The sequence below is a fragment of the Anarhichas minor genome, unplaced genomic scaffold (genome assembly GCF_050575085.1).
Source record: "Anarhichas minor isolate MPS153535 unplaced genomic scaffold, ASM5057508v1 ptg000032l, whole genome shotgun sequence".
Classification (NCBI taxonomy): domain Eukaryota; kingdom Metazoa; phylum Chordata; class Actinopteri; order Perciformes; family Anarhichadidae; genus Anarhichas; species Anarhichas minor.
The window spans coordinates 1,452,852-1,480,667 of record NW_027466478.1 but is presented as its reverse complement, the minus strand read 5'-3'; the positions used below and the strand labels follow the sequence as shown (position 1 = coordinate 1,480,667).

Genomic DNA, 27,816 nt, shown 5'->3' with positions numbered 1-27,816 from the left:
CTGAAAGCCTGCTACAGTAAAACTAGCTAATGACACACATTGAGATTCAGAGTGTATGGGTCTTTCAATGAAGAGAAAAGCCCTGCAGGATCTCTAGTGTATGTGTGTGTGTGTGTTAATCATGATGCATTATTAGTTCATAACTGCAGGGAAATAAACAGTGTGATGGTAGTTAAATCAACCATTATTATAATCTATCACCTGAGGAGTGACCCTACTGCAGGAACAACAATCCATCATCAGCAAACCAATAAACACACACCCCGTCTTTCAAATGATAAAGTAGTGGACCCAGATAAGGAATAAGGAAAGGTGTGTGGATTTGGTCGGCTCTGAGGTGTCTATCCTAGAATGCAGTGGAATTGGGCTCTTTTGTCTGATATTCAATGTGCAGCAGAGGGATGAGGCAATGCATCAAAGTGACAGCAGCACGGTGCAGTTCACCAGGACAAACACAAAAACAAAGCAAAACGGCACAGAACACAGGAAGAGAAGAAAGGTGCTGCGTTTTAATGGGATGTTAATATGGAACACACTAGCTCATAAGCTTCACGATAGGCAGGCATGAAGACTGACTGATCTGGGACAAAACAAAAGTCCCACTAGTGGCATTACAAAAAGGTAAATCGAGAGAACATACTTACTAAAATGTTTAAATTCCAAGAGCCCTATCAGTAATGTATATGTAAAGTTTATTCACACAACACAAACATGCTCAGTAAACTTAAAGACACTTTGCACACTACGTTGATATTTCTCGTGTAGGCTTACGTATGAAATTGTCCTGATGATGCAGAAACAGTCAGGTCATCAACGGATATAAGGTTTGATCTTGGTAACAATTAATAATATCATAAATGGTAAATGGACTTATGTGCCTTTCTGATGGACTGCCAAGCTTGTGATCAGTGGGCGACCTGCTCTGTCTACCTAAGATATAGTGGAGTAATGTCTATCTGAGCCGAGAATGAAGTCGTTCTCCATCTGTGTGTGTGTTGGTATTAGAGCTTCTCCTTGCTTTGTTGACATTGCCCGGCCGGCCGTGCATGCCTTTTAGTGCATGTTAGTGCATGTGAGCGTGCCCCACTGGTTAGCTCACGGCCACCGCTCTGCACCGCTGTCATATGACATTTACAGCCGGAGATAATAAACACTTAACAAAAGTTCTAGCTGAGGTTGATGAAAATGTGATTGGTCATATACCACAGGAACGTATTGGACAACTTCTATTTTGACCTGATGATGGATGAAAAAGTCAGGAGTCACTTAAATTAGTAAAAGTTAACATTTGGGGATATGAATGTCTGAACCAAATTTAATTTATTTTCAAATTTCAATGGTTGGTGGTCAAAACCACAAATGTCAACCTGCTGGTGACACTACAGGAAAATCTATGTACCAAATATTGTTTCAATCATGTAGATGGCTACTATAGATCAATAGTAAGCAGTAGTGGCTCGTGCTCCAAATCTGGACCTCAAACTAAAATATTTGATCTCCAAATATTTCCCGATAGGCTGCATCAAACTTTGACATGATTTTTCATGAATCTGCTGTAAATACCAATGTAACCGTAATCCAAATAAACATGACGTAACAATGATTAGCGTCTCTTAAACAAATATCATGATGTCGATGTGATCTTTTACAAGATATTTTGCAAATTCCAATGTGCAGTTGGAATTTGCACATTCCAACTGCAAATGAAGCAGGTCACTGTATCATGTGTGGATAACAGACCAATTTCATCTGCAGGCTTGTAGTGAAAAACAAACAATATATGAGTCACTCATTTCTATTTGTGAAATGGGTATTAACATAAGCTGCTTTACCTCTATTGGTCCAAATTTACTAATGGGAGAAAATGGCATGTGCCATCAGATGCATGCTAAAATAACCAGTTTTATAAACCTGCTTTATTCTGAAAACAAATAAAATACTCTAACAAACAACAAATGCAACATACAGGCCTGGGTCTCCACAGCACATATAAAGCTAAGGTGGCTCCTCAATGAACAACACTGAAAAAACTGGCCCTTGGTTGGTTGGAAACATGTCAAAACCTCATGCTGTGCAAAGCCAAGCATCTACCCTGACCTCTCTACTACGTCATGCTACTTCCGCCTTTGCTTCTTCAAAATAACGGTCCTAATTTGCACAGCCACAACAGGTGCTTCTCAGGTAAAAATAGATAATTTTAGGCATTGCAACATTTTGTGTTGTGATGGTGGTCTTGAACTACCTACTGACAGACAGAGACAATGATCAACAAGAGCTGCTTTGGCCTGCTAAAATGTAAATGCTCTATATTTGAGTTCAAACTGTATCAATAATAGATTTAAGATTCAGACCATCATAGCACAGAGGAATCCAACATTGAAAATTACTTAAAAAACAAACCGTTGGCTTCGTTGACAAAACTCCAAAGCAGTGTTTTGCTGAAATGGGAAAAAGTGGTGAAATCAGTGAGGGAGAGCTAAAATGAAGGAGTGTTAAATGGAGTGAAAACGGTCCACCATCTGCCTGCAGGCTTGGAAAGAGCCCTCATCTTTTCCACTAAGCATCTGTACAGTGATGTCCTTAATGGGCTGAATGGCCACTGAGGACTGGCCACTGAGGACTGTTAAGTTCCAGATATGCCCAGAATTGCCTTTGGCTGATGTTTTAATGAGCAGCTGTGTAGTTCTGCAGGGCCTCTTTGTGTAACTATAGGACTACTGAAACACCACAGTTTAGATGCTCATCAGTTAGATGACAAACAAAGTGTATCCTCTAGGGTGCATCGTCCCCAGACGTTATAAGGGACTTTTATTGTGGCAAAAATGTCTTGTGCTGCATGCACAACTCAACTCATAAAGTCAGGAATTGTTAACCACCAGGATGGTGCCAACAAACTGATGTAAAAGTGCTAACTTCAGACACGTTCCATTATAGCAGAGTGTACAATTTGATTCACCTGAGGCAGATGGACAAATGACAGACAATGGCACAATGTGGTAAATGGGTCTATATAATTTCCATTTATCCAGTAAGTGTTTTGGTCCGTTCCATTTGAACTGAGAAGTCGGACTTTCAAAGTTGCTAGCCGGACATTTCAACTATGCCACTGAAGTTAGGGTTATTAGGTATTTCTAACACGGAAAGTTGGAAGAAGCTCACCAACCCAGACCTCAAAATCCAAGATGGCCGCTCCGTGCATTAACAGTTATGAAAGCTGTATACTGTTTATGTCTTATTTGTATTTCATTAAATTGCACACACTCAGTATTGTCAAACTTCTATCTGGGGACATGTTGCTACTGTGTTTTTATGTGCATTATTATTGATATTATATGTGTTGTTATTACAGGTATTGCTAAGAAAGTGTGGTGTCATTCCCAGCCCAGAATTTCAATGTAAATGTAGGGCACGATTAAAGCAGCGATCTTAACCAACTTAAACCATTTTGATTTGTGACTCCTTAAAAGAAAATCAACCTCTGCTTATTGTCTCTCATGTTGTATAATATGTCTATGGGTTGTGATCAATTTCACCAAACTAAACTTCTTAAGTTGCTTAATTTCTATCTCCACAGTGGTTCCCCCACCTTATTAAAGGGGAACACCACCTAGATGAAGAATTCCAATATGTTACTTGTGATGTCATCAACTAGAAAGACCGGAGCTGCTCCATAGACAAAGGCAGCGCAGACTAGGTCCACTCTTTCCGCCCTTACCTTTCACAATAAAAGCCCTAGGCATATTTACTGCAAAACTGTTTACCAGAGAGAGCTGAAATGCACTCACATTTCTCTAAAGGGAAACTCAATAACATATCTTACAGTAGCTTAGGCTACACAATGATTCCCCTCAGATGCTGCTCTGGGTCAATAGGATCCTGGTAGTTGGTCCTCTATTGGAGCCTTTCTTGAAAATGGGCGTAGTTTAGTGTTAAGCAGCTTACTGTATATGTGTTGATAAAAATAATGTTCTTAACAGTGGAGTTGATGTATTATTTACATCCTCCAGTGGTGTTTGGTGTTGTCCCTGGTAAACACCTGGTTAATGTAACCTGGTGGTGTCTTTAAAGTTCAGTTACATGACCAGTTACATTTATCAACCAGCAATTCATGTGCTGGGTTTTGAAATGTGGTTTTGGATTGAGGTGGACCCCAAATGTTTTACAGAGCTTTTTACACAGTTTAAGTGTATGCTCACTCATTGACATATAGTGCTCTATATCAAGTATTATAGAGACATATAGATGGTGGAATGCATATCTCTGTTGAGGTGCAGATCAGCGACTAGCCAAGCCCAATCACCACGTGTCAGATGCTTGCTGCGATGCCCCGTCACTGATATTGACATGACACTATGATGTGCTATCAGTAGCTTCCCTTGTAATGGGATTGTGAGAGCAAACACAAGCTGTTATTTGACTTGTAGACACGGTCTGTGGGTGTCACTTTCCCATTGATCTATGGAGATGTCACTGAGACACGGCCATCCAGCTGACTGCATATAATCTAATAAGAAGAGTACTTCAGCAGCAGTCTGGATGAGGTCATACTCACTTGCGTTCAATTACAGCAACGCCGCTAACAAACTGCAGTTTGAGTACATGGGGCGAGAAGACCTAATGGTGCAGCACAACAAGATAGTTTCCGATAGATTTTACTCTGGATCCTCGGGTTCAAGCAGAAACTTCAGTTCAGTTTACATTTTAAACTACAGGAACACACACGCGCACACACACACACACACACACACACACACACACACACACACACACACACACACACACACACACACACACACACACACACACACACACCTCTCTGGTCCTTGACCAATAATTACATCAGCAGTGAGAGTCTGAGTGTGTGTCTCTACATGTTAATTTGATCTAGCACCAGTTGAGGCACTAATTCTAGGTTTCTGATTAGTAAATAGGAGGATGGCTGAGTGACTGCACTCCCTCAGTCATACAACGCACTAATAACAGACATTAACCCCGTTCATGGTGCTTGTGTTTGAGGTCAAAAACTGAAACACCCATAAACACTGTGACACTTGATGATATCCTCAAAATGGATGATATGAGCGTTTCAAAAAAGAAAAAACACAATTTGATATGGATCTTGTGTCTGTAGAAACTTAAAAACAATCTGTATCTCTTTTGATTAATCTGAACTGTAACTTGTGGTTTTGTGTTGGAACTGCACTTCTCTGCAATGTTCCGAGCGAGAGGGCCAGATGTTGCCAGATGCAGTCAGTGAGCACAGGTTTTTTTTTGGTCTATACTCAGTATAATAATACCAAACCTGGCAACCTCACTCAACATTGACACCTCAACGTTACTGTGCATACAAGACACAATTACAGCATGCAAAGTCCAAATAGTACCTTTCTGTTAATGTTTCAAGCAAACCAGATTCATTGTGTGAACTAGTTTTGAAGGCATCTGTAGGATTTCACTTCTCCACTATGGACAGAGCCAGGTTAGCTGTTTCTCACTTATTCCAGCTCAGCTAAAAAATACATGTTCTAGCTCTCTACTAGAAGCAGGGACATGATGCTGGTATCAGTATTGTCATCTCACTTTTGTAAAGGCTAATAGTGCAGGCAAGTGTAGTAAAGGGAACTTGGAAGAATACATACTGATTGCAAATGTTCACAGTGTTTTTGATGATATATTTGGTTAAAAGTTATATTTTCTGAATTAAATTTACAGAGGTCAATTTGACCCATGGCATGGAAATTAAGAAAATGCTAATCAAGTGTTGTATCAAGCAATGAGGTCTGTATGGCTATTGGGACCAAAAAGGGAAATGTATAGTTGAAGCTAAGAATAAGTAATAAACTACCTTATCCTTGTTAAATTCCAAATTAATTGATTGGACCGCCTCACAAGTCAAGTGACAGCCACAGGATTTTTTTTTCCTTTTTTTGTAGATCATTTGATTTGTTGATTGCTGTCAGTATGTAAAGACAATGTAAATGGATACAAAATGCATTACCCACCCTAGCTTTAATGTTACTGCCTTTCCTTGACAATACCAAAAGAAAAGAGGTGCCATCCTCAGTGTGGCAGATTATTAAAACCATTGTTTTCATGCTGAGTAGTTCCCGTGTAGCCTCTGTTACATGACTGCACAGGAACAGGGCCATGAGCCTTATCAACAGATTAGAAAGCACAGCTCAGTCGTCTCACCAAAAAGCCACAAAGTCAGCGGGTGCCAAGCAACACCTCGGAATAATCCTTAATTATTCATTTGAATCTCAACGAGGCGGCTGTCAGCAGGAAGAACGCGTAGTACTTATGTAAATCGTCAGTGGTAAAAGGTACGAGCTGTTACATAACAGATGTAGCCTGAACTGTCACCTTCCTGCGTGAGGGAACATCCTAACACCCCCACTACACCAACATCATCACCCGGCCTCATTCACTCCATCTTCATGTCTTTATATCTGTTCATTTATGTTACTGCTAAGAGGGAAATATCAGAGTGTTCACTCATGTCCTGTTAGAGGAGAGGACCAGTCTATCATACTATCACCATCTCACAGGGGGTTGTGTCCCACACGTCAGGGACAGGCAATAAGATGGCACCGTCATTCAAATGATTCTTTCCTGTTTGAGCTGTAGTTGAGTTTGATGGCAGCCTATCTAAAACTAGCCAGGTTGAAATATAGTTTAACCTGCTCAGAACCAATTTATGTTCCAACCACAAACAAATCATATATTGTAATGGTGAATCGTAAATCATTTGCAATAAAAATGGTTAAAATACTTATGAGTCATTTTCTCTGTCCATTCAAATGGAACAAGGATCTGAATGCAAAAAAACTCAAAAACAGTGAATAAAGTCGTGCTTCAAGACACGCTGCATATATATTTAGCATCAGCCTTGTCGTCACCACTCGGAATATCATGGATTTCCGAAGTATCTATAGAATAGAATATGTTTAAAGCCTCTTGAGTTGAATATTCTGTGTACATAATCCATAGGATGCATTCTAAGATGATTGCATCGGTAGGAAGTCACTTCAGAACTTTTAATTTCAGAACTATTAATTTCCCTTCCTGTGACTCCCCGACAGGTCAAATGGACGGATGTTTTTGAAAAAAATCCTGACTAAAAACTACAAATCTTTCATACGATAATTTGACATGTATACGTATAATAACATCTCATGTTTACTTTAAACATACTTTAAAGGGAAATTATGTACAAAATGATTAAAAGGTTGAAATGTGCCTTACGCCACTCAGACGGCCATCTTTCTGAAGAAGCAGGTGTGGCTCTACCTGCAGTCCACTGTAGATGATGTGGAACACTGCGGTTGGTTTAAAGACATCTAATCAAGTAGGTTTGTGCATATGGGTGGAGTCAAATGACAGCAATCACAGATCTCAGACATCCTAGAAAAGGCACATCCATTGGAAAAGGGTTGGAGATCTGAACGGGTTCATCTCTGTGTAGCCAGGCCTCAATATTTTCTGTTCCATTATGTTCTTTAATGTTTTCATGGGCTATCTACTTAAAAAATGGCCTTCTGTTTAACGTTTAGATTTTCTAGTCTGGTGTATTGTTGTGACATTATGCTGAACTGCAGCACTGTTGAGTAGCTACAGCAGAATATTTGTGTTTGTTTTACAAGATGAATCTAAATTATTGTTTAAGTACCAAACTACAAAACTACAAATATTACAAAATATATGAGGCTGATGCTAGAAATGTTTGTGGAGGCTGATGATCTCAGTGTGAACTGAAAGGGAGACACTACAGATATAATAGATATCACAATGAAACAGATCCAGTTAATTACTTACATTGAGACATTTAAGAATTTTGAAGACATCTACAGATGCAAAGAGTGACAAATACATGTGTGTTTTAGACATTGTCTTGCCTCTAGTCTGAAAGAAGATATGCTATGGTAGCAATGTCTTTGTCTTTAGTGTCTTGCTTTAACAGATACAGTTGTGCTAAAGTGAGATCAGACTCATGCAGCTTAAATGTGTGGTGGAGAGACAACCCACTCAGCTCAGTATTCTTATTTTTAATCAGCATCACATAATGTATGCTTATAATACTATGATAGTCACAAATGCTCATATTATTAATGCTGCAATCACGTTGTTCTGGTCTCTGCTCTGGTTTGTTGTACAAAGTTTCCTCAGAGACGGATAAGAAACCAATGCACAGCCAATGAACAGCCAATAAGAAAGCAGCCATCAAAATGTGGAACGCACTGAACAGCTAAATGGCCGAAACAACTGGACCACGAGGGACCAAACATTTGGGTTTGTGGCCCTCTGAGATGAAGTCATACCTTGTCACACTTTGAGCTGTGAGCAGCTATTTTCTCCTCAGAGATTGTTTTATTGAATCAGATTTCGGCCTGAAGAGGTCAAACTATCTGATATATTTCACAGAAAAACAAAAACACAATTTAATTTTGTACAACCCTGCAATGTAATCTTGCCCCGTGGGTTGATATGGATTAGAGGAGACCAGATCAGAAGGACTGCTAAAATATTAGCTTACATGACTCTATTCGTGGTTTCAAGGTTACACTGCTGCTTGTTTCTTGTTATGTCGTCCTCCTGATCTGTTCCGGTGGAAACATCGCTTCTGCTTTTTCCATCCACACCTTATTAGCATTTTAAATAGTGTGCTCATTAAACTACATGTCTTGGGACCAGAATAATATACTGTACCTTCACATTGTCTGGATGGAGACCCCCAGGGTGTTTGTCCATGTACTGACACAGGTCTGTGTGCTGTGAAATAAAAGCAAGAAAGCATAATATTAATACTGCAACATGAAAGAGTCTAGAAGCTTGTGACAGATAAGTCTGAGAATACCGAATGCTACTGTGGTTGGATGTCAATTCTATTAAATGCGAGGCGGATAAATTCATAATTCGACATCTCTAGGGAATATTTCCAAAAATCAACTGCTCTTTGCGGACATGTCTGTCTACATACTTTTGTCTTCATGCACCTAATGCTGCCTCAGCCATTTTTTCACTCCTGGTTTGAACACAAATTAGTAGTTCCTCCTGTTTATCGTTAGTAGTGTTGTAAACAGTGAATGATATTTGTGAACATTCAGCAGCTACACTGCGGATGATTTTACAGTAACGTTAGCGCATCGATCAGCCATCAGTGACTGAGAGGACTACACAGGGACATGGCCTGAAACCACATGTGAGGACATTTTGATTTACTTTGTAGTGTATCTTGGCGTAGATGACTCCGACATGAGGAACTTCAAAAGTACCGAAGCATATCAGTGCATCTGCTGGTTGGACACGGCATACAAAAGCACATGTCAATAGTGTTTTTCTAAATGACTCTCACTGTCAGAAGGGTAGACAGCGGTCCACACAGAGAGTTGAAACTTATGAATAGTAGTTAATCAAGAGTTTAACCAACATGACTTTCTGTCTTTCTGCTAGTAGATAGCTTGCTGGCTAGCTATCTGGCTGTTACCAAATAGGTGGTTATTGATGTAATGCATATATTTATTTGAATAGCCTATTGTTAAACATGCAGAGCAGACTAGTGTCCACCACTTATTTATATAAACCGATCACAATGTTGGGTCCCTCTCTCACATGCAACAATATTGAACTTAATAAGAGTTTTTTTTAAGCTTAAAATGTTTGGCAAGTAAAGGATGATATAGCTTCCACTCTACAGGGGAGGTAAGATTACAAATAAAGATATAAAGGTGCTAATTTAAATCACATAGGGTTCCTCTGCTTGTAACCACAGAGAACCCTTTTTGGGTTCTAATAGAATATTTTTGAAACAGTTCCACCTGGAACTTTTTCAGTGGGTTCTACTTAGAGGCCAACATAAAGTGTTATACCTAAACCCATCTGTAAAAGGTTCCAACCAGAATCCACTAGGGTATAAGAAAACCCCTCTACGGTGTAATGGTTCCACCCAGAACCCTCTCTAGAGAACCTTTCCACCATAATTTGGTTGATTGTAAAAATAAATGTTATTTATTTTCATTAAACTTATTTTTATAAAAGGCTTCTACCAGGAAGTCCTTTATATTTTCCTAAGGGCTTCATCTAGAACCCACCCAGGGTTCCTCATGACGCTCCTAAAGGTTGATGTGGTTTATTTTATAGTGGTGTTCAGACATGAGGTGATTGGTTAAAAAAATCTGAGCTTCTCTAGAAGCCACCCCTCCATCTACTGACTCATATGACCCCATCCATGCATTGCTACACTGGCCTGCCCTTCACCTCTGTGTTTAGTTAGCATATTGAGGACGGAGGAGCGGTAGCTCTGAAAACACACTGGAATTTAAAATCTCAAATATCTCCTACTGCTGCCGGCATCATCGGAGCCTCCTCTGCTGAATAATTCAGACGGATGCTCCAGCATGGACATGCCTGTCCATCCCACTTTCTCCTTTACCTCTCAGTAATACATTTCACTGTTGTCTTTCCCCACACAATTCTCTGTCCCCTCTCCCTATGTATTTCACCCTCACCCTGTCAATCATCATTAGTGTTGAGAGGCAAACAATGAAATGATGTTTGTGGTCGGAATGCCCTCTGTATGGAAAACAGCCCGGACTGATTACAGCTCCGAACACATGATGATGAATCAACATGGAACCAGTAGTACCATATTTGCACAACTTGGAATTAAACTTTTAGGTGACATGAACACCATTTGCCACGAGGCTGAATTCATGAATGGAAAAGCAAGTAATTCCTCATATTCAAATAATTGTGTTGCATCAAAATTGAAAAAAGTCAATGACATGAATAACCAGGGAGGATCTTATGAGGAGGGTTAACTGACCTCCTACCTCTGCTCTCATTATTTATTCAAACATGACCTGCTGAGCTTGAATCACGTCTCACCAAACGTCCTTGGGAAGCCGACCCTTTGACGAGCGTTCTATCCACCAAAAGGGGGCATCGCACCGTTTTCAGTCTCATTAAAACTAACAAGCAGTGGAAGGCTGAGTAAGCTTGTTCTGGTTGAGAGATTTGGCCTCACTCAGCGTTTGAAGATCAAAGATTGAGCTGAATATCAATGTGACCATCAATGGTTGTCAGCAGATCCATATGCAAAGGGATACCAGAGGATCTGAACTATTCTGAACCTTGTAGTTTCACAGCTATCACTTCTGTCCAAAAAGCTGAGGTACTGACTCTTTTTAGTCGTACAATGTTTACCATGTGAAAGCTGAGCTGAAAAGTGTGTTTTAATATCTAGTAGAGATAGTCTGATGAAGATGTTCTGCCCCTGGGCCTGGCCAACAATTCAGTATTATTGTTCTGACTTTAAGGGATTTGGACAGGATTTTGAAAGACTCTTCAGCTCAAGAGAATAAAAAAAAGTCATATGCAGTTTTCACGACATTTGAAAAAGTTTCATACTGCTTTTTGCTTGCTAGAACAATATGGACTAGTGCTATCATCAAAGACTACAGACACACCCAAATGTTTCTGAAACGGAGGAACTGGGTTCAAGGTAAAAATATTACACATCAAATATAAAAGAATATCACTGAATATAGGAGGGCCAGTTTTTTTGTTTTGTTTTGCTTTAACACATTTTTCTGCTGCTTCCACAGACGCTTCACCTCGCCATCAGACAGCCTTTTCTGAACTGAAGAAGTCCTATAGCTCTCTTCAAAGCCACAGGACTCCATTGACAGAACCAGAAATGTTACCTCACAAAATACAGTTATATAAACAAAATATATACAAATCACCTCTTTCCGAACTTACTCTTAAAGTTATTTTCAAACTTAGCACAGCTAATGTTAACTGAGCTACTGCTGGCATTCACATTATTGATTAGCTTGCTTTGGTAACCTACGTCGCTGCTCTTGATGACGGCTGAGTGAGCGTTTCCATTTAAAAACCCCAGTTTCGGGTCGATCTTTAAACTAAACTGAGGATCAGTATTTGATTGTGCTTCTGACACTCATCAAATTACAAATACACCTTTAAGTGTCAAACATAGCTTGATTAGCTCCAGTAGTGGCCACCTCTATCCCTGATATATTTTAGTTGTTACCGTCTCTAAACTGCTGTCAACAGTATGTTCTAGTAGGAAGCTTTCCTATAAGCCATAAGTAAGTCCATAGAAAAGAATACTTTGCTGTAAAACAGTAACCTTCCATTAAAATGTCTGTCTGGTTTCCTGTATTGAGCTGTACTGCATCTCACTTCCATCCTATGGTGGAATAAGCTCAGGCTGTTATATCATTCTTCAAGTGCAGTATGCCAGTGAAAATACCCACTGCTCATCTTTCTGTGGGCAGAGTATTAAAAACTGAAATTCAATCGGAGATCAGACAACGAGGTCAAAACGACCACGACACGAGCCTTGACCCCTGTTCCCTTCATTTAGAACAAACCTCATTTCAGACCGCTACTGTCCACCCATAAAGGGTCCGAGTGGGTGATCTCAGTGCGGCAACGTGCAGACTCACCACATATTCGAAGACCAGAGTCAGGGTTTCCTTGGTGTGGATGATGTCATGGAGGAGCACAATGTTGGAATGCTTCAGGCCTTTCAGAAGAGATGCTGCAGAGATGGAACAGACAGAGAGTTAATGTGAGGCACATATTGAGATACCAGAGGAACTGCTGTTATCTGTATCCTTCATTAGCTGCATCATTAGAATGCAATGCGGCCCCTCCGTACGCCTTGCTACATAGTTAGAGGGGATTAAGAAACGATCCAAACAGAGAAAGATAACACAGGGTGGATTACAGCTCAAACTCATTTGTCAACACATTTATGATGCAATGGACATTGGTAATGAGTGGAGCAGTGAGATGATGTGTTGGGGAGATGGTTACATTACCGGCAAAGCTTAGAGAGTCTAACTGGGGAGGCTTGGTGTGATCAGCACATTCTGGCTCAGATGTATTAAGACATTCACATGAGATTTGCTTCATCTGAGTCAAAGATTGAGAACAGGGAGGATTTTGCAAATAATAGGAAAAGATATACAAAAGCAAAAGTTAACAGAATTTGCGAGGGTCAGATTTGCGTGAGAAACTTCTACACAGCTAAAAACCTTGACTTGAGAGTTGAAAGACTTGAATGTTTTATTACCAGGCCTACACATTTGAAGGATTTGGCCTAACTCATGTAAAACGTAATGACCTGTGACTTGACTATTCACAGTTTCTTACAAAGGCTTTACTGTTAGAACCCCAAACCAAGAGACATTTGAGAGCTGCAGTCAGTTGCCATTAAACCAAAACCTCAATCCTTGGCCTTGTGACGATTTGGATTTGAAAATACTTGAGCTGCAAATACACTGTGGATATTTACATTAGGATGGCAGGGACTTCTGTTTTTGTAGAAATCATGTCCCTTTTTATTACAATTCTATATCATTATGTTTCATAGAAGTTCACTTCAATTTAGGAAACGCACAAACAGAAAGAAACATCCACACAAACATCTATATTGCTTGTGGCTGTTAGCGAAAGCACCATGTTGCTAGCTCTGCTAGCTAACACTAACGCTAATCTGTGATTCACCGTCCACTTTATAACAGAAAGAAAGAACACGTTTTCTTTCGGTGGCCTTTCTAAAATGAGCATCTATGAAGCTGTTCTGTTATCACCTAGTTTTTGCGACAGCGGCACCAACAATGTCACCACTTGAAAAGTTGTCTGTCGCCAAGGAAAGCTGCAAAGCTCTCTGTGGTCATTACAGAACCAAATTTGCAGGCAAACAAACAGATGACAGAATGTGTCCTCCACCCACAATAAAGGTAAATACAGGGAACAGTTCCATTAGGGCAGAATGAGAGAAACTTAATGGGTGCAGTTTTTATTACGAGGCAGGAATGGGATTTTCACAAAGTTGCCAATGTGATTAATTTAGCAAACACAAAGTTATTTTCCAAGGGCACATTGAAACAGATCCTCAGAGAGCCGGCGAGTGATGGGGCCTCATGAATGCATTCATCCTGTATGACTACCTAAAGGTTGTTGAGAAAATCTGATATGGCAGTAAGCAGGAGGTTAGCGCTACAGTACCTCAAAGATCCTGTCACCCGTTTGAAGATCCAAACCCCTCCCTTGTACTCATACACCCACCACATCTCTAGTAATGGGCACGAGTGTGTGCAGTTTTAATAAGCACGGACACACACACACAGCTCTCCTGTACTCTGGATATATTACTTTATTCAGCAGCAGTCTGTAATGCTGCTCACATGCCAGCGCTCGGAGCTTCCTGCTCAGTAATTGCTGAATTAGTTCAATTTCAAAGCGGCTTTCTGATCCGCTCACAGGGAGAGTTTGGACTGTGTGTGTGTGTGTGTTTGTGTATGTGTGTGGATCAACAGATCAAACAGACACAATCGTTTTCTCATCTAAATTCAAATGGCAGTCATGTGTGTGTGGCGGTGAGTGTGTTTCTTCTTAAAGTCCATCAGCCAGTAAAGTAAAGAGCCTCAAGTGCTTCACATACACGACTGACAGTACACACCGAGGCAGGACATGCTCTGTGCTGCCGTTATGCATATAAAAAGACAACTGGTAAATATTATATATCTAAATATTAGATTATTACTGACCTTACTATGAATTATTGAGGTAGCCACTTTTTCACATCTTGAATAGTGACATGGATATCAGCATCTTATATTACTACGGCAGGCTTCACAGTACAACCACAGGAAGTTCTGTCGACCAGCTCCACTTAAGAGTCTTGCTCAAGCAATATTTTGCTTTGATACAATAATTCTTGTTTTGTTTTGTTTAACTGAAAACACACTGCGAAAGGGTTTGCAAGTTTAAAGCACTTACTCATTGTCTTCACATTTCAGATAGTTGCCAAGGAGTTTATTTGTACTTTCAAAGTAACAAATTTGACAAGAAAATTGAACTCCAGTCTGTTTATTTTTACTCCAATAACATTTGAGCAGAGTAACACTCCTGCACCTCTTACCTTCTCGTATGGCCGTGAAGGGCGTCCCTTCCTCCTCTTGCAGACGAATCACCTTCAGAGCCACCAGTTTCCCATTCACCCTGGCAAGAAGACAGAAGACAACAACGTATGGTAATCCTGTCTCCTTGTTTTGTTTTTGTGACATGAAAAAATAATCTATTAAAATCAGCGAAGCCGGAGAACAGCGAAGACTGTTAAGTCAATGAAATGTAATTTAGCAGCAGTGGAGTGAGACCCGGGTACAAGGCCACAGGATTACAACTGAATGAAGCTCACCAATCAAAACTGTTCGAGTGAAATAACATCATTACTGAGAAGATTAGAGTTCGTGGAGTTTCACACATTTACACTGTGTGGACTTTTCATTTTCTAGAATTCAATTAGCAGAACCTGGGAGGAAAGCACCAAACCATAAAAAAAGGACATAACTATTGAATCGATGAACAAAAACATCCGTCCTTTAGTGATTAGAATGAAAGAAATGACATTGCATGTGCGGGATTTGCAGCTCTACAGACAGGTGACAAATTATTTACATAAAAACTACACAGTGTAACTGTTATTGCTGTTATATTTAATGAATGCACTCAGTTGCAGCACTGCTCCTGTATAATATAATGGAATATTCACTGCCTGCATGAGTTATGAACTATAAAAAAGAGAGAGGAGAAGGCATGATTGGACATGCACACTCTACTTACTTGCTCTTTCCTTTGTAAACTGTAGCATATGAACCCTCTCCCAGTTTCTCCAGCTTCTCATAGGAATCAGCCTTTCCAAACTTGGGGCTTGTAGGCTAAAGAAAAAAAGAAGGAAGGAAATATGAAAGAATTAATTCAGTAACCCAGAAAAGAAGTCTCTGAGGATTTTGTAGGAGACGTTACAAGTCTTCGAGAGATATTACAATGTGGAAGCTCCCCACTGGATCATCTGGGAGGTGTAATGTCAGTGAGGAGGAGGAGAGAGAGTATGTAAGAACTCTGAAGACTACTTTTCATTTAGTCGTCAGTTTGGAACTTTTAGACACTTTCCTTTGTCGACGGTTCAGAGAGAAAGAGGTAACAACTACAGCTCGGAGGGAATGAGTTGATATGAAAAGGGGAAACTAGCGCAACTCTAAAACTTCCAACTTACTGGAAGCTTTACGTGACTGCACTGATGTGGTGTGTATTCTTCATGACCATGAGTTAAAAGTGCTCTCCAGTGGCGGGCCGTGTATTTCATACCTGGGCCTTCAGTGCTGTCCTACTACAGTTGAACCACCTCCTAATAACCTCATTATGACACAGCATGATGGGATGCTGCGTCATTAACGGACAATGCATATAGTCAAAATCAACGTAATTAACACAATGACAAGAACAAACTCACAAGAACCAGTCACATATATTTATTTGACAACAAAGCAGGTAGAATAACATAAAACCCAAATAACACGATTCAACAGGCCTCTGCACATGTCACAAAAACGGTGGCGCTAAAACACGGGATATGGTAAGTGTTGTCTTTTCCCGGATTTAAAGGCTGTAGTGAAGTGTTATACTTTTCTGGACTTACCAGACTGTTCTAGCTTTTCTTTTGTTTGCCATTATCTACTTCGTATTTTTTTTTTGGTCTAGCACGTTGGGACTGGTGAGAGGTGCTCTATGAATAAACTTTTGCTTGCTTACTCATATTGCAGATAATTATATGTCAAAAATCTGATGTTGTAAATATTTTGTGAAAGCACCAATAGTCAACCCTACAATATCTTAGCAATATCGATATCAAGGTATGTGATTAAAAATATTGTGATATATAGTTTTCTCCATATCGCCCAGCACTGGTGTGAAAGCTGTCAATGGAACTTTGATCCGGTCCAAACGACTGCACTTGAAAAGAAGGGTCTCTATTTAAAAATTGCTCCCGTAGCTGTGCCTACGGTGTATGAATGTGATATAATCTGAATTGTAAGTCGCTTTGGATAAAAACGTCTGCTAAATGACTGTAATGTAATAATGTAGTGTAATGTCTATCCGCCTCTCGACTCCAGTGCTGTTTGTGTTCTGAAGTGAGTTCTTTACTTAAGGAACAAAATCAAGCCAAAGTCTTAAAACTGTTAAAAGTTGTCTTAACTCAAGCAGCCATATCAGGACCATATTATATATGAAATTTTAATTCCCTGCCTGGAATTGTGAGGATTACCTCAGCACCTCAACGATCAGGATCTGTAACTACCAGTCTGAAAATGTGTCTTTTTAAAAAATTGTACTTAGCTGCAAAACTTTAGTGGCGTGTTTGCGCTTAAACATCATGATCGCAATATCTTTTGTGAATCGACAAACAACCAGAAAAACCAAGCCACAGCTATCACCTGTGCCGAGGCATAAAAAAGTGGCATTATATAACATGTACAATGGTGGAAGGAGGGTTTCTCCTAGGAAGCTTCTACCTTGGCCAACTGACGTGAGTGCAGCATTCACATAGAGTGTCAATGCTGATTAAAACCGATTATCTTCAATTACAGGCCATGTCTGATCCACTACACTGACAATCTAAGAGGCTGTGTGTTAAATACGAGGGTTGCGTGGCTCAGGCTACCTAAACAAAAAGGGTCGATTTAGACGTTTTCATAATCCCAGCTGAAACAATTCATTAGTGTCTTGCAGCGATGCTGGCAGGCAGTCAGTCAAGCCTCATATCACACTTATTAAATCTTATTTGTGTGCAGATTCAATAGGCATTTCACATTTGGAGTAGGAATTAAAAAAGGAACCACACGTATAAAAACCGGAAAATATCATTTACATGATTAAAGAAGATGATGGTGTTTGTACACAGCCTTTAATTAACCATGTGAGGGAATACAGGCCAGCAAATAAGTTTCAGATGGAGAAAAGAAACAGAGCTTGGCTGCCAAAACAAAACACCTGGGAAATTAAAAGGTAATTGGTGCTTTGACAGAATATGACAGGCCAAAGCAATGTGAAAGCAAAGCAATCCATGCTACTGTTGAAGTCTTATGGGTTTGATGTTAAAAATTGTTTTAGAAAAAATCTGTATTTTACTGATATTAAGCAGTGGTGGGCCGTCAAGGCCAACTCCACCTGCCCCATGGCTGTCGGACTCAGTGCGTACTAATAGACGGAGCCTAAGAGAGGCTGAGCGTAAATGGAGAAAAGGCAAACTCCCGGAGGACCTTCTTAACTTCCAATCTCTTCTTTCCACTTTTTCTTCCTCTCTATCTACTGCCAAAGCTGCTTTCTTCCGCTCTAAAATCCTGACCTCTGTTTCTAATCCTAAAAAACTCTTCGAAACTTTCACCTTCACTCCTCCAGCCCCCATCCCCTCTTCCTACTTCCTCCCTTCTCCCTGATGATTTCGCCAACTTCTTTGACAAGAAGGTAAACGATATCAGATCCTCCTTCTCTCAGCCCCCCTCTCCCTGTCCACCCTCTCCCTCTCTACCCTCTCCAGCTCTTCCCCCTCAACTCTCCCTCCCATCTCCATGCCCCATCTTACCCAATCTTGCTCCCCTCTCCCCTCACGAGGTCTTCAACCTTGTTACATCTAACCGCCCCACCACGTGCTCCCGATCCCCTCCCCTCTTCTTCAGTCTATTTCGACTGAACTCCTTCCTTTCCTCACCCACCTCATCAACACATCTCTTGTTTCAGGATGCTTTCCCACGGCTTTCAAGACTGCCAGAGTCACCCCCCTTCTGAAGAAACCAACACTTGACCCCTCTGATGTCAAGAACTTCAGACCAGTTTATCTTCTACCCTTTCTATCCAAAACACTTGAACGTGTCTTTAACCAACTGTCTTCCTATCTCCACCAGAACAGCCTCTTGGACCCCCACCAGTTCGGGTTCAAAGTGGGTTACTCGACAGAGACAGCCCTCCTTGCGGTGACAGAGTTGATTCAGGCTGCAAGAGCCAACTCTCTCTCCTCTGTCCTGATTCTCCCGGACCTGCGGCGTTTGACATGGTGAACCACCAGATCCTCCTCTCCACCTTCGAGGGGATGGGCGTCTCAGGCTCTGCACTCCCCCTGTTTGCATCCTACCTGACAGGTCGATCCTACCAGGTGACCTGGAGGGGGGACCGTGTCGGACCCACGCATGCTGACTACGGGGGTTCCACAAGGTTCAGTCCTGGGCCCCCTTCTCTTCTCGCTCTACACAACATCTCTGGGTTCTGTTATTTGCTCGCATGACTTCTCTTACCATTGTTATGCCGATGACACCCAACTGGTCTTGTCATTTCCCCCCGGTGACACTCAAGTGGAGGCACGCATCGCTGCGTGCTTGGCTGACATCACGAAGTGGATGGTGACACACCACCTGAAGCTCAACCTGGACAAAACCGAGCTACTGTTCCTCTCGGGGAAGGGTTGCCCGCACTGAGACCTGTCCATCACCATTGATGATACCGTGGTGACGCCAACTCGGACTGCGAGGAATCTGGGTGTGACCCTGGACGACCAACTGTCATTCTCAGCAAACATTGCATCGGTCACACGCTCCTGCAGGTACCTGCTCTACAACATCAGGAGGATTCGCCCCATCCCCACTGACAAGACGGCGCAGGTGCACATCCAAGATCTTGTCATCTCCCGCTTGGACTACTGCAACTCACTACTTGCCGGAGCCCCGGTGTCGGCCATCAGACCTCTGGAGCTTGTCCAGAAAGCTGCAGTTCGCCTGGTGTTCAATTGCCCCAAGTTCTCCCACAGAACGTCCCTTGTCCGTTCTCTACACTGGCTCCCTGTCAGAGCTCACATCCAGTTTAAGACTCTGGTGCTAGCCTACAGGGCAGTGAAAGGAACAACTCCTTCCTATCTCCAGGCCATGGTCAAACCCTACACCCCCGCCCGACCACTTCACTCTGCTGCCTCGGGGCGATTGGTCGCCCCGTCGCTCAGAGGTCCCTGTGGCCGATCGACCCAGTCACGGCTTTTTTCTGTCCTTGCCCCACAATGGTGGAATGAACTCCCCAGTGACGTCAGGACAGCAGGCTGAAAACTCACCTCTTCAAGAAGTACTACCCTGAGCCTTCCACTCAGCACTCATTGTATTCATATTAGTTTGTTGTACTTATTGTATTTGTTTGTTTCTGCACTGTACTCTTGCTCTGGTTTATGCTCTTAGATGCTTGTTTAAAAAAGGAGATGCACTTATGACTTCTGGTGATAGTAGTTCTCTTGAATACCTATGTTGAATACACTTATTGTAAGTCGCTTTGGATAGCGTCTGCTAAATGACTGTAATGTAAGTGCCTTAAACTTGCATTCTCTCTAATGTCCATCAGGGGGCGACTCCTCTGGTTGTATAGAAGTCTATGACAAAATGACTCTACTTCTCTCTTGATGTATTACCTCAGTAAACATTGTAAACATGAGTTTATGGTCTCAATCTCTAGTTTCAAGTCTTCTTCAATAAAGCATGATGTTCATTTAGTAAATTATGGTCCATTTAGAGTCAAATAGACCATAAAGCAGGGTGTGTTTAGGGCGGGGCTACCTTGTGATTGACAGGTCACTACCATGGTGTTGTCCAGTTTGGGAGTTGTCTGTGTTTTGCATTACATCTTTTACCCTTTCATCGTGTGTTTTCAGTTCATGAAAGTTAATTGTCACATTTTGGTCGCCTAAAGATTATTCAGCGTTCTGTCTTACTTAAGTCCAGCCTCTTGTTATCTGGTTGCGAAAAACCAAGATAGGGATGGCCAAAATGTCGAAGTCAAGGCTTCAAAACCGTAGTTTACAAATCAATTAATGATGTCGCAGTGTCTGCGTCAACTTGGCTACCACCATGAAAAACACGGTACTGCCAATAATCCATCCGTCCATCCATTTTCCTCCGCTTATCCGGGGTCGGGTCGCGGTGGCAACAGGCCAAGCAGGCTGACCCAGACTTCCCTCTCACCGGCAACATGTTCCAGCTCATTCGGGGGGATCCCGAGGCGTTCCCAGGCCAGCTGGGAGATGTAATCCCTCCAGCGTGTTCTGGGTCTTCCCTGGGGTCTCTTCCCAGTTGGACGTGCCTGGAAAACCTCCAGTGGGAGGCGTCCAGGAGGCATCCTAATTAGATGCCCGAACCACCTCAGCTGACTCCTTTCGACGCGAAGGAGTAGCGGCTCGACTCCAAGCTCCCTCCTGATGACCGAGCTCCTTACCCTATCTCTAAGGCTGAGCCCGGCCACCCTACGGAGGAAGCTCATTTCGGCCGCTTGTAACCGCGACCTTGTCCTTTCGGTCACGACCCAGAGTTCGTGACCATAGGTGAGGGTAGGAACGTAGACCGAGTGGTAGATTGAGAGCTTTGCCTTCCGGCTCAGCTCCCTCTTCACCAAGACGGTCCGGTGCAGCGCCTGCTTTACTGCTGCAGCCGCACCGATCCGTCTGTCGATCTCCCGCTCCATCTTACCCTCACTCGTGAACAAGACCCCGAGATACTTGAACTCCTTCGCTTGAGGTAGGCACTCCGTCCCCACCTGGAGGGAGGAATTCCACGGTACTGCCAATAACATTACCATGAAATTACAGTAAAATGCAACATTAGAATCAATTCATGATCAAGGCCCAGTTTACTGATTCAACACTTCCTCTGCTTCTTTGTTAATGCTACATGTTAATACTTCACTAACTATTTTGAAGGGAAGCTCTGCTGTACACCTGACTTAATGTTCTATTGAGTTACTATCAAACTAGTCTAACGAGTTAAAAACGTTCCACAAAAATGAGACTGACTAATTATGAGCAAAAGGAAAAAATGACCACCTCTACCCCATCCTCTCTCAGAACTACAAGCTGTGTTTCCGTGGTAACGCTGGCACAACTGTTGACTGCTTTCTCACCCACTGTTTATCAACTTAAACAGAGGTGACTACCCACCAGATACTGTATCCTCAGCACCATTGGTAGTGGTGGTGGCTTTTCATGTGATTGTTCGTGTTATCTCTGCTTTTATTTTTTGTGGGTTACATATTGTGATATTTCATGGTGAATAACAGCCAGACACTGTGACTCTGTGTCCCTTACAGAACACTTGTCACAGTGTCATGCAATGCTCATTGATTACAGTCCAATTAGCAACTTAAGATGCAAGACTAGAGTTGAGAGACGTGTACAACTGGATCATTTCACTACTAGCCAGTTAACAAGCTAATTTGAAACCATTAAAATAGACAATCGTCCTCAGATGAGGATTTGGCCAATGGGTTCTGGCTCTTTTGCTCTTCACACGAACTGTTAACCTGCATTCAACCAAAACCTACTCGGACATAATGGGTCAATACCATTCGGACTACAAACGACAACCAGAACGCTTCCAATACCAAAATCTTGTACCACTGTATATGAATGCAAAAATCTGTTTTTAATACCACTTGCACCTTGAGGGGCAACAGTGAGTCACTGTAGCGTCCTGTCTGTAGAGCTGCCTGGAGGGTTTTTCAATCACTTTGACAGGGACTGTGTATGTTTAGATAGTTTGTTTCAATGGCAGAAATGAGAAAATTACTCAAATTGTAGTTTCGTCTCTCCCTCCACCAGGAGACCACTTAGCTCGGAGGAGAGGGGGCGGTGTTAACTGGAGACGGACCTTCAGGTAGCGGTTAGCTGTAGCAACTGGCATTAAGCCAGCAAAAAAAAACAGCTTTGGGGTTCTGATCCTGCCACAACTTCAAGGTGACGACAGCCAAAAACCAAGATGGCGACAGCTAAAATACCGAACTCAAGGCTTCAAATTGGCAGTCCACAAACCAATGGGTGACATCGCAGTGACTAGGTGCTCTTCTTATTTACAGTCTATGGTCCTCTTACAGGTCTCCCTGGTGGAGAGGAGGTCGTGTGACTCAGGTTCTATCTGTTTGGCGTCACCTCCAGATCCACTCTATATACGTATGTGTACAATCTATAATTCTGTCATCCTGATGGTTCATACTGTAATTTTACGATGTTGGTCTATTCTGTACACACAACAGCCATTGCATGTCTGTCAATCCGGGGAAAGGGATCACTTCTCTGTTACTTTACCTGAGCCCAGTTGCTTTTTCCTTTTAGGGAGTGTTTCATTATCTGAATTGATGATCTCAGGACAGAAGACGTCAAATGCTGTACCGATTGTAAATCCTCTTGAGGCAAATTTGTGGTTTGATATTTGGCAACATAAATACAATTGGACTTGATTTGGCTTCATTGTCTTTACTATAATTTGTAACCAGGATATTGTCTTGCTACTCTGACTGGTGTAGGATTTTGGATTGTGACAACCAAGTGTACAGTTACAAAAATTCAGTGAGGGTCACAAACAGAGATAAGGCTAACTGGTGTATTGATATGTTGGAATCTGACTCTGGCCTCATGGCTGGCTAAGACCCTCACATGTGTTTTTCAAACAAAGAAGCATCCATGTTCCTTCCTTTCAACAAAAGCCTGATCTGGGGTCTGATGGGGCCAAGCTCCAAGAAGGATGACCACACCTTCCAGCTCCAGCCAGAACTTGGGGGGGGGGGCCCTCATTGGCCAAGAAGGGACCCCCAACTGGTTGTACTACCTGGGTTTATAAGCGAGCGTGAAGCTCAAATCTTCCTCTTCCGTCCGGACTCGCAGTGGTGAAAGGAGGTTCACAAGGAAGCGCTTGCCTCATCAAATCCTATCAGGTCACACGTTACATTCGCTGGTTGAACATAGACTGTGTTGTTTTTTATATTTTTGTTTTTGGATCCTGTAGTGCGAGAACAGATAACTTCTACGACCCGTTCTCCCACCTTTAGTGTACACATTGCTGGCAAAAGGACGACTAATCCCCTTTTCTCTCCGCCGAAGAAGATTCCCTCATTGCCGGCAAACGGACGAGCCCATCCCGTTTCTCTCAGCCGAAGTTTTCCCTCCTCTCTGCAGCGAGTGAGGTTGATTCTGCGCCACGCTTGAAGCAGCGTGTTTCCCACCACTGGAAACCGATCCCATCGAAAAGAAGCTTCTCACAGTAAGAGTTATCTTTGTATCTGGGCTTAGTTTAGGTTATTTAATTGTTATTCCTTTATCTTGTTTTGTTAAGTTACTGTAGCGTTTAGAACGTGTTATTGCAAGCATCGCGGACCGCGGAGTCCCGTTATATTGTGTATTTCCTGCTGTAACTGTGTTTGCATTAGATCCGTCACTGCTAGTGGATGTGGAGTTTGTGATTTTATTACTTTAAAAACTAAAACCACGGTGGCCGACCCTCGTTTTGCCGACCGAGTTTCGGGGTGATAAGAAAGCAATACTCGTATTTCACCGCAGTGATAAAGGTCTGTTTTGTTTTGGGGATTCTTTTTATTTTGTTTCGGTTTTATTCTCTCTTCTGTAAATCGGCTCTGTGAGTGAGATTTAGAACCGTAACTATCACCGTACAAGCGTGACCGGTCGGTTCAGAACCCGACCGCAGAGTTTTGCGTGATAGATCAGCTGTTCTCACATCTTACTGCGGCGCCGAGCACCGAGCGCAGAGCTCGGTTTTCTCTCTCTCTTTCTCTCTCTCTCTCTCTCTCTCCCTCTCTTCCTACTCACCTGCACACACATAGTTAGATTCACTGATTTTTGTTGACCATCTCAGACCCGTGGTTACGTAATCTATTGTCCCAACCCACATTGTGCGTCGTCCCACGTGGTTACATACGTAGCCACCTCTCAGCCATTTTGTCGTAGTTCTCTAGACTCCGCCATCTTTGCTTGTAGGCCAACACGCCCCGTTTGAGATTGCCCCCACCACTGTCTGAGTAGTTCCCTCCTCTTTCACACACACACACACACACACACACACACACACACACACACACACACATACATGTACATATATATATATACATATCCTCACCCCATGTTTGTTCATTTGACTTTAGGTATTAGACACATAATTGTATGATAGTGTTTGTTGGTTTTGATATTATTTGATTTGATCATTTATTATTTGGATTTAATAAACTCTGTTATATTTTAAAGAGCAGTCTTCTCTGATTACTTGTGCATATGTGTGTAATAATAGCTGGATGTAGTGGCCTGTGCTCGAACTTAAACCTTCACTCTCACTCCGAATGTGTAATAGTATTCAGACTGTTGACATTGTGAGTGAACACTAATCATGAGACTTAGTTTATAGTTTGGTTATTGGTCCCTGTCCGCAGGGTGGTGCCCCGTTCTTATTAGTAATTACTAATTAACTTATTGATGTTAATAACTCCATTGATGTTGATAGTTTAGTTTCATATTTGCTGATAACCAAACACGCTCCATTTTCGTTCCCAACAGATACATGTTACAATATGCTCCTCCTGGGTGTGAAGGGTGTACTTACAGAGCTAGGGCTGGAGTGGCGGCGCAGTTTGGGCGACTCCTTGCCGGTGGATGAGCCCTTGGCGTTGATGCAGGCATTGTTCTCAGAGTGGACCCTCTTCACCTGGCTGACAGGCTTCTCGAACGGGTCAAAGCCGCTCTGCGTGCGCTGCACCCTCACCTTCTTGTCCTCAGGGATGGTGTCCAGGGGCTTGATGACCGAGTCCGATCCCTGGCAGCTGCGTGTGGACATCTTTGTGACACATATCTGTCAAAAATAGAATGAGGAAGAGGAAAGAAGGAGAAGATAAAAAGCGTTAAAGAGCATTGAAGAAAGAAATCCATCTGCATTTATTTGTTCAGCCAAAAACTGTCTCTGCCTGCGTCTTCCAGATCTTGCCTGTTTTTAATCTCTCTGTCAGTCTGGGTCTCTTCCCTCCCAATAGAGCCTTGCTGCTACCTCTCTGCTAGGATGAGAGCCTTTTCATCTCCATCTCTCTTTTCTCTGATCAAAACAGTTTCAGCCTCTGTCGGCTATGTTTGCACACACACACACACACCGCCGGCTCCACATTCACACACTTCCACCTTATCTCTGACACACATCTACACATCCATACAATTGTGCCGACATGCTACAGATTGTCTCCTACAAGCCCAACGGGAACACGTCGAGCCCTCCACACGTCCCCGTCCTTTTCCAGACACAAAGCACCTTACCAGCTGCTCCTCCACGACAGACTGTGTGTATCGGACACAGAAGACGCAGGTGGCATGACATGTTTTGCCACGGCTCCCTCCAGATTAAATATTTAGGCCTGGGCTCTCCTGCAGGAAGAACTTCTAATTACTCTAATACACAAGGAAGAGTCATCTTACAGCGGGTTGGATTGTTCTTTAACATGAGCCAGGTTTCATTGGACACAGAGCGTTTCCCACCACACAGGCTCCCTTCTCTGTGACGCTGGTATGGAAACTTGTCAAAAGCAACAATTATTGATAGTGGGGTTGATTATAATTATAGTGTAAAATATATAGTGACAAAGATGACATTTTTGTTATTGTGTCAACCATAAAAATAAGATATTCCTGCTTGTGCTGATAAGACATCAATTACTACAAACATATCAAGAATGCAACATACCAGTTATTTATCTAATTGTGATCTTTTTTGAACAATATTGTGATTTAACTGGTGATTATTTTTAGTAAATTAAACTAGAGGCCTCCATGTGTGTTCTACATTATATTAAATGTATTTCTTTCAGAGCAAGCATAATCAGAAATGTATCTTGTTTATACATAAACAGTATTGGATAATATATTTGCATCAACTACCCCATCATTTTTATGATGTCAACTTGATGTCAAAGCTAGTTTTCCTTTACCAATTTAGCACACATTTATTCAAATATTACATTAATAGTGTATCTAACATTATTCAATTATATCCGATTAACAATTATAATATTCAAAAGTGGTAACATCAGGCTTGACTTAGATATTGCTTTCCTAAATCATAAATAGGTTTTTCAAAAAGCGTGAATACTGCAACCATGAGAGGTCCTTGAGCATCCAGTCATAAATAAGCTCAAACAATATTAGGCTGAATGGTCCAGCAGTATAAGACAAGCAGTGGACAGACAGAAACACTCACACATACGACCAAAAACACATGATCTCCCCACAGGCTTATGCCCTGGCGCTTATAATAATCTGATTCATAGACCTGTTGATAGCACATTTATAAATGACAGCATTGTGACCTACGAGCAACCCGGTGTATGAATTAAATCAATAGTCCAATCTGCCCTTTTTTTGAGGAAAAGTTAGTAAGGACCTAAAATTCAGCAAAGTTCAGATTTTCCATTTTAAGCAAGAACTCAAACAGAATTGTTCCAACAGGGGGATGTTCCAATGTTGTGTTCCAAGCTTTGCACACAGCGGCAAAGGGACATGGCAGAATGATACAGAAGTCACAAAGGGTCTTCAAAAGTAGGAAAGAGACGGAATACTGGGGACAACAGAAGTAATGCACTGTATGAAGAGTGACAAACTTCTGAAATCCGGCATTTTGCAAAATAAACCGATGGGAATACCTGAACCAAATATATTCTGTTTCCAAACAACAGCTGCCAACACATCCATGATGTCTAGTCAGGAACAGCAAGTACATTTACTCAAGTACTATACTTGAGTGCTATTTTAAGTGACTTATACTTCATTTGAGTATTTCCATTCTACTTTACTTCACTGCACTATATATATTTGACAGTACATTTTTCTGATAATCTTCTGTATTTTAAGATTAGGAATGCAGGACTTTTACTTGTAACAGAGTGTTTTAAACCGTGGTACCAATACTTTTACTTATGTAAAGGATCTGAATACATCTTCCACCACAGGACAGTGCATGGTAGTCTCGTGTCAGCTGTAAATGATAGCCTATTGGTGTGCATGGATATCCTGCCGTATGTGTGTGTGTGTTTCTGACTTAGGCTACATTTGGGGACACATTTCAGACTACAAAACAGTTAATTGGGCATGGTGTGTGCAATTGGGGA

At 41.9% G+C, this 27,816-nt stretch overlaps 1 protein-coding gene across 1 annotated transcript in view; it reads right to left on the bottom strand.

Annotated features, from left to right (window-relative positions):
- cdk14 (cyclin dependent kinase 14) overlaps nt 1-27,816 on the bottom strand; it is a 147,244-nt gene that overhangs the window by 65,407 nt on the left and 54,021 nt on the right. Inside the window, exons 3-7 of the mRNA XM_076105402.1 lie at nt 25,275-25,520; nt 15,658-15,752; nt 14,957-15,036; nt 12,471-12,565; nt 8,707-8,769 (exon numbers count right to left, since the gene is read on the bottom strand). Of these exons, the coding sequence (XP_075961517.1) occupies nt 8,707-8,769; nt 12,471-12,565; nt 14,957-15,036; nt 15,658-15,752; nt 25,275-25,520 (579 nt within the window). The remainder of the gene's footprint in view (nt 1-8,706; nt 8,770-12,470; nt 12,566-14,956; nt 15,037-15,657; nt 15,753-25,274; nt 25,521-27,816) is intronic.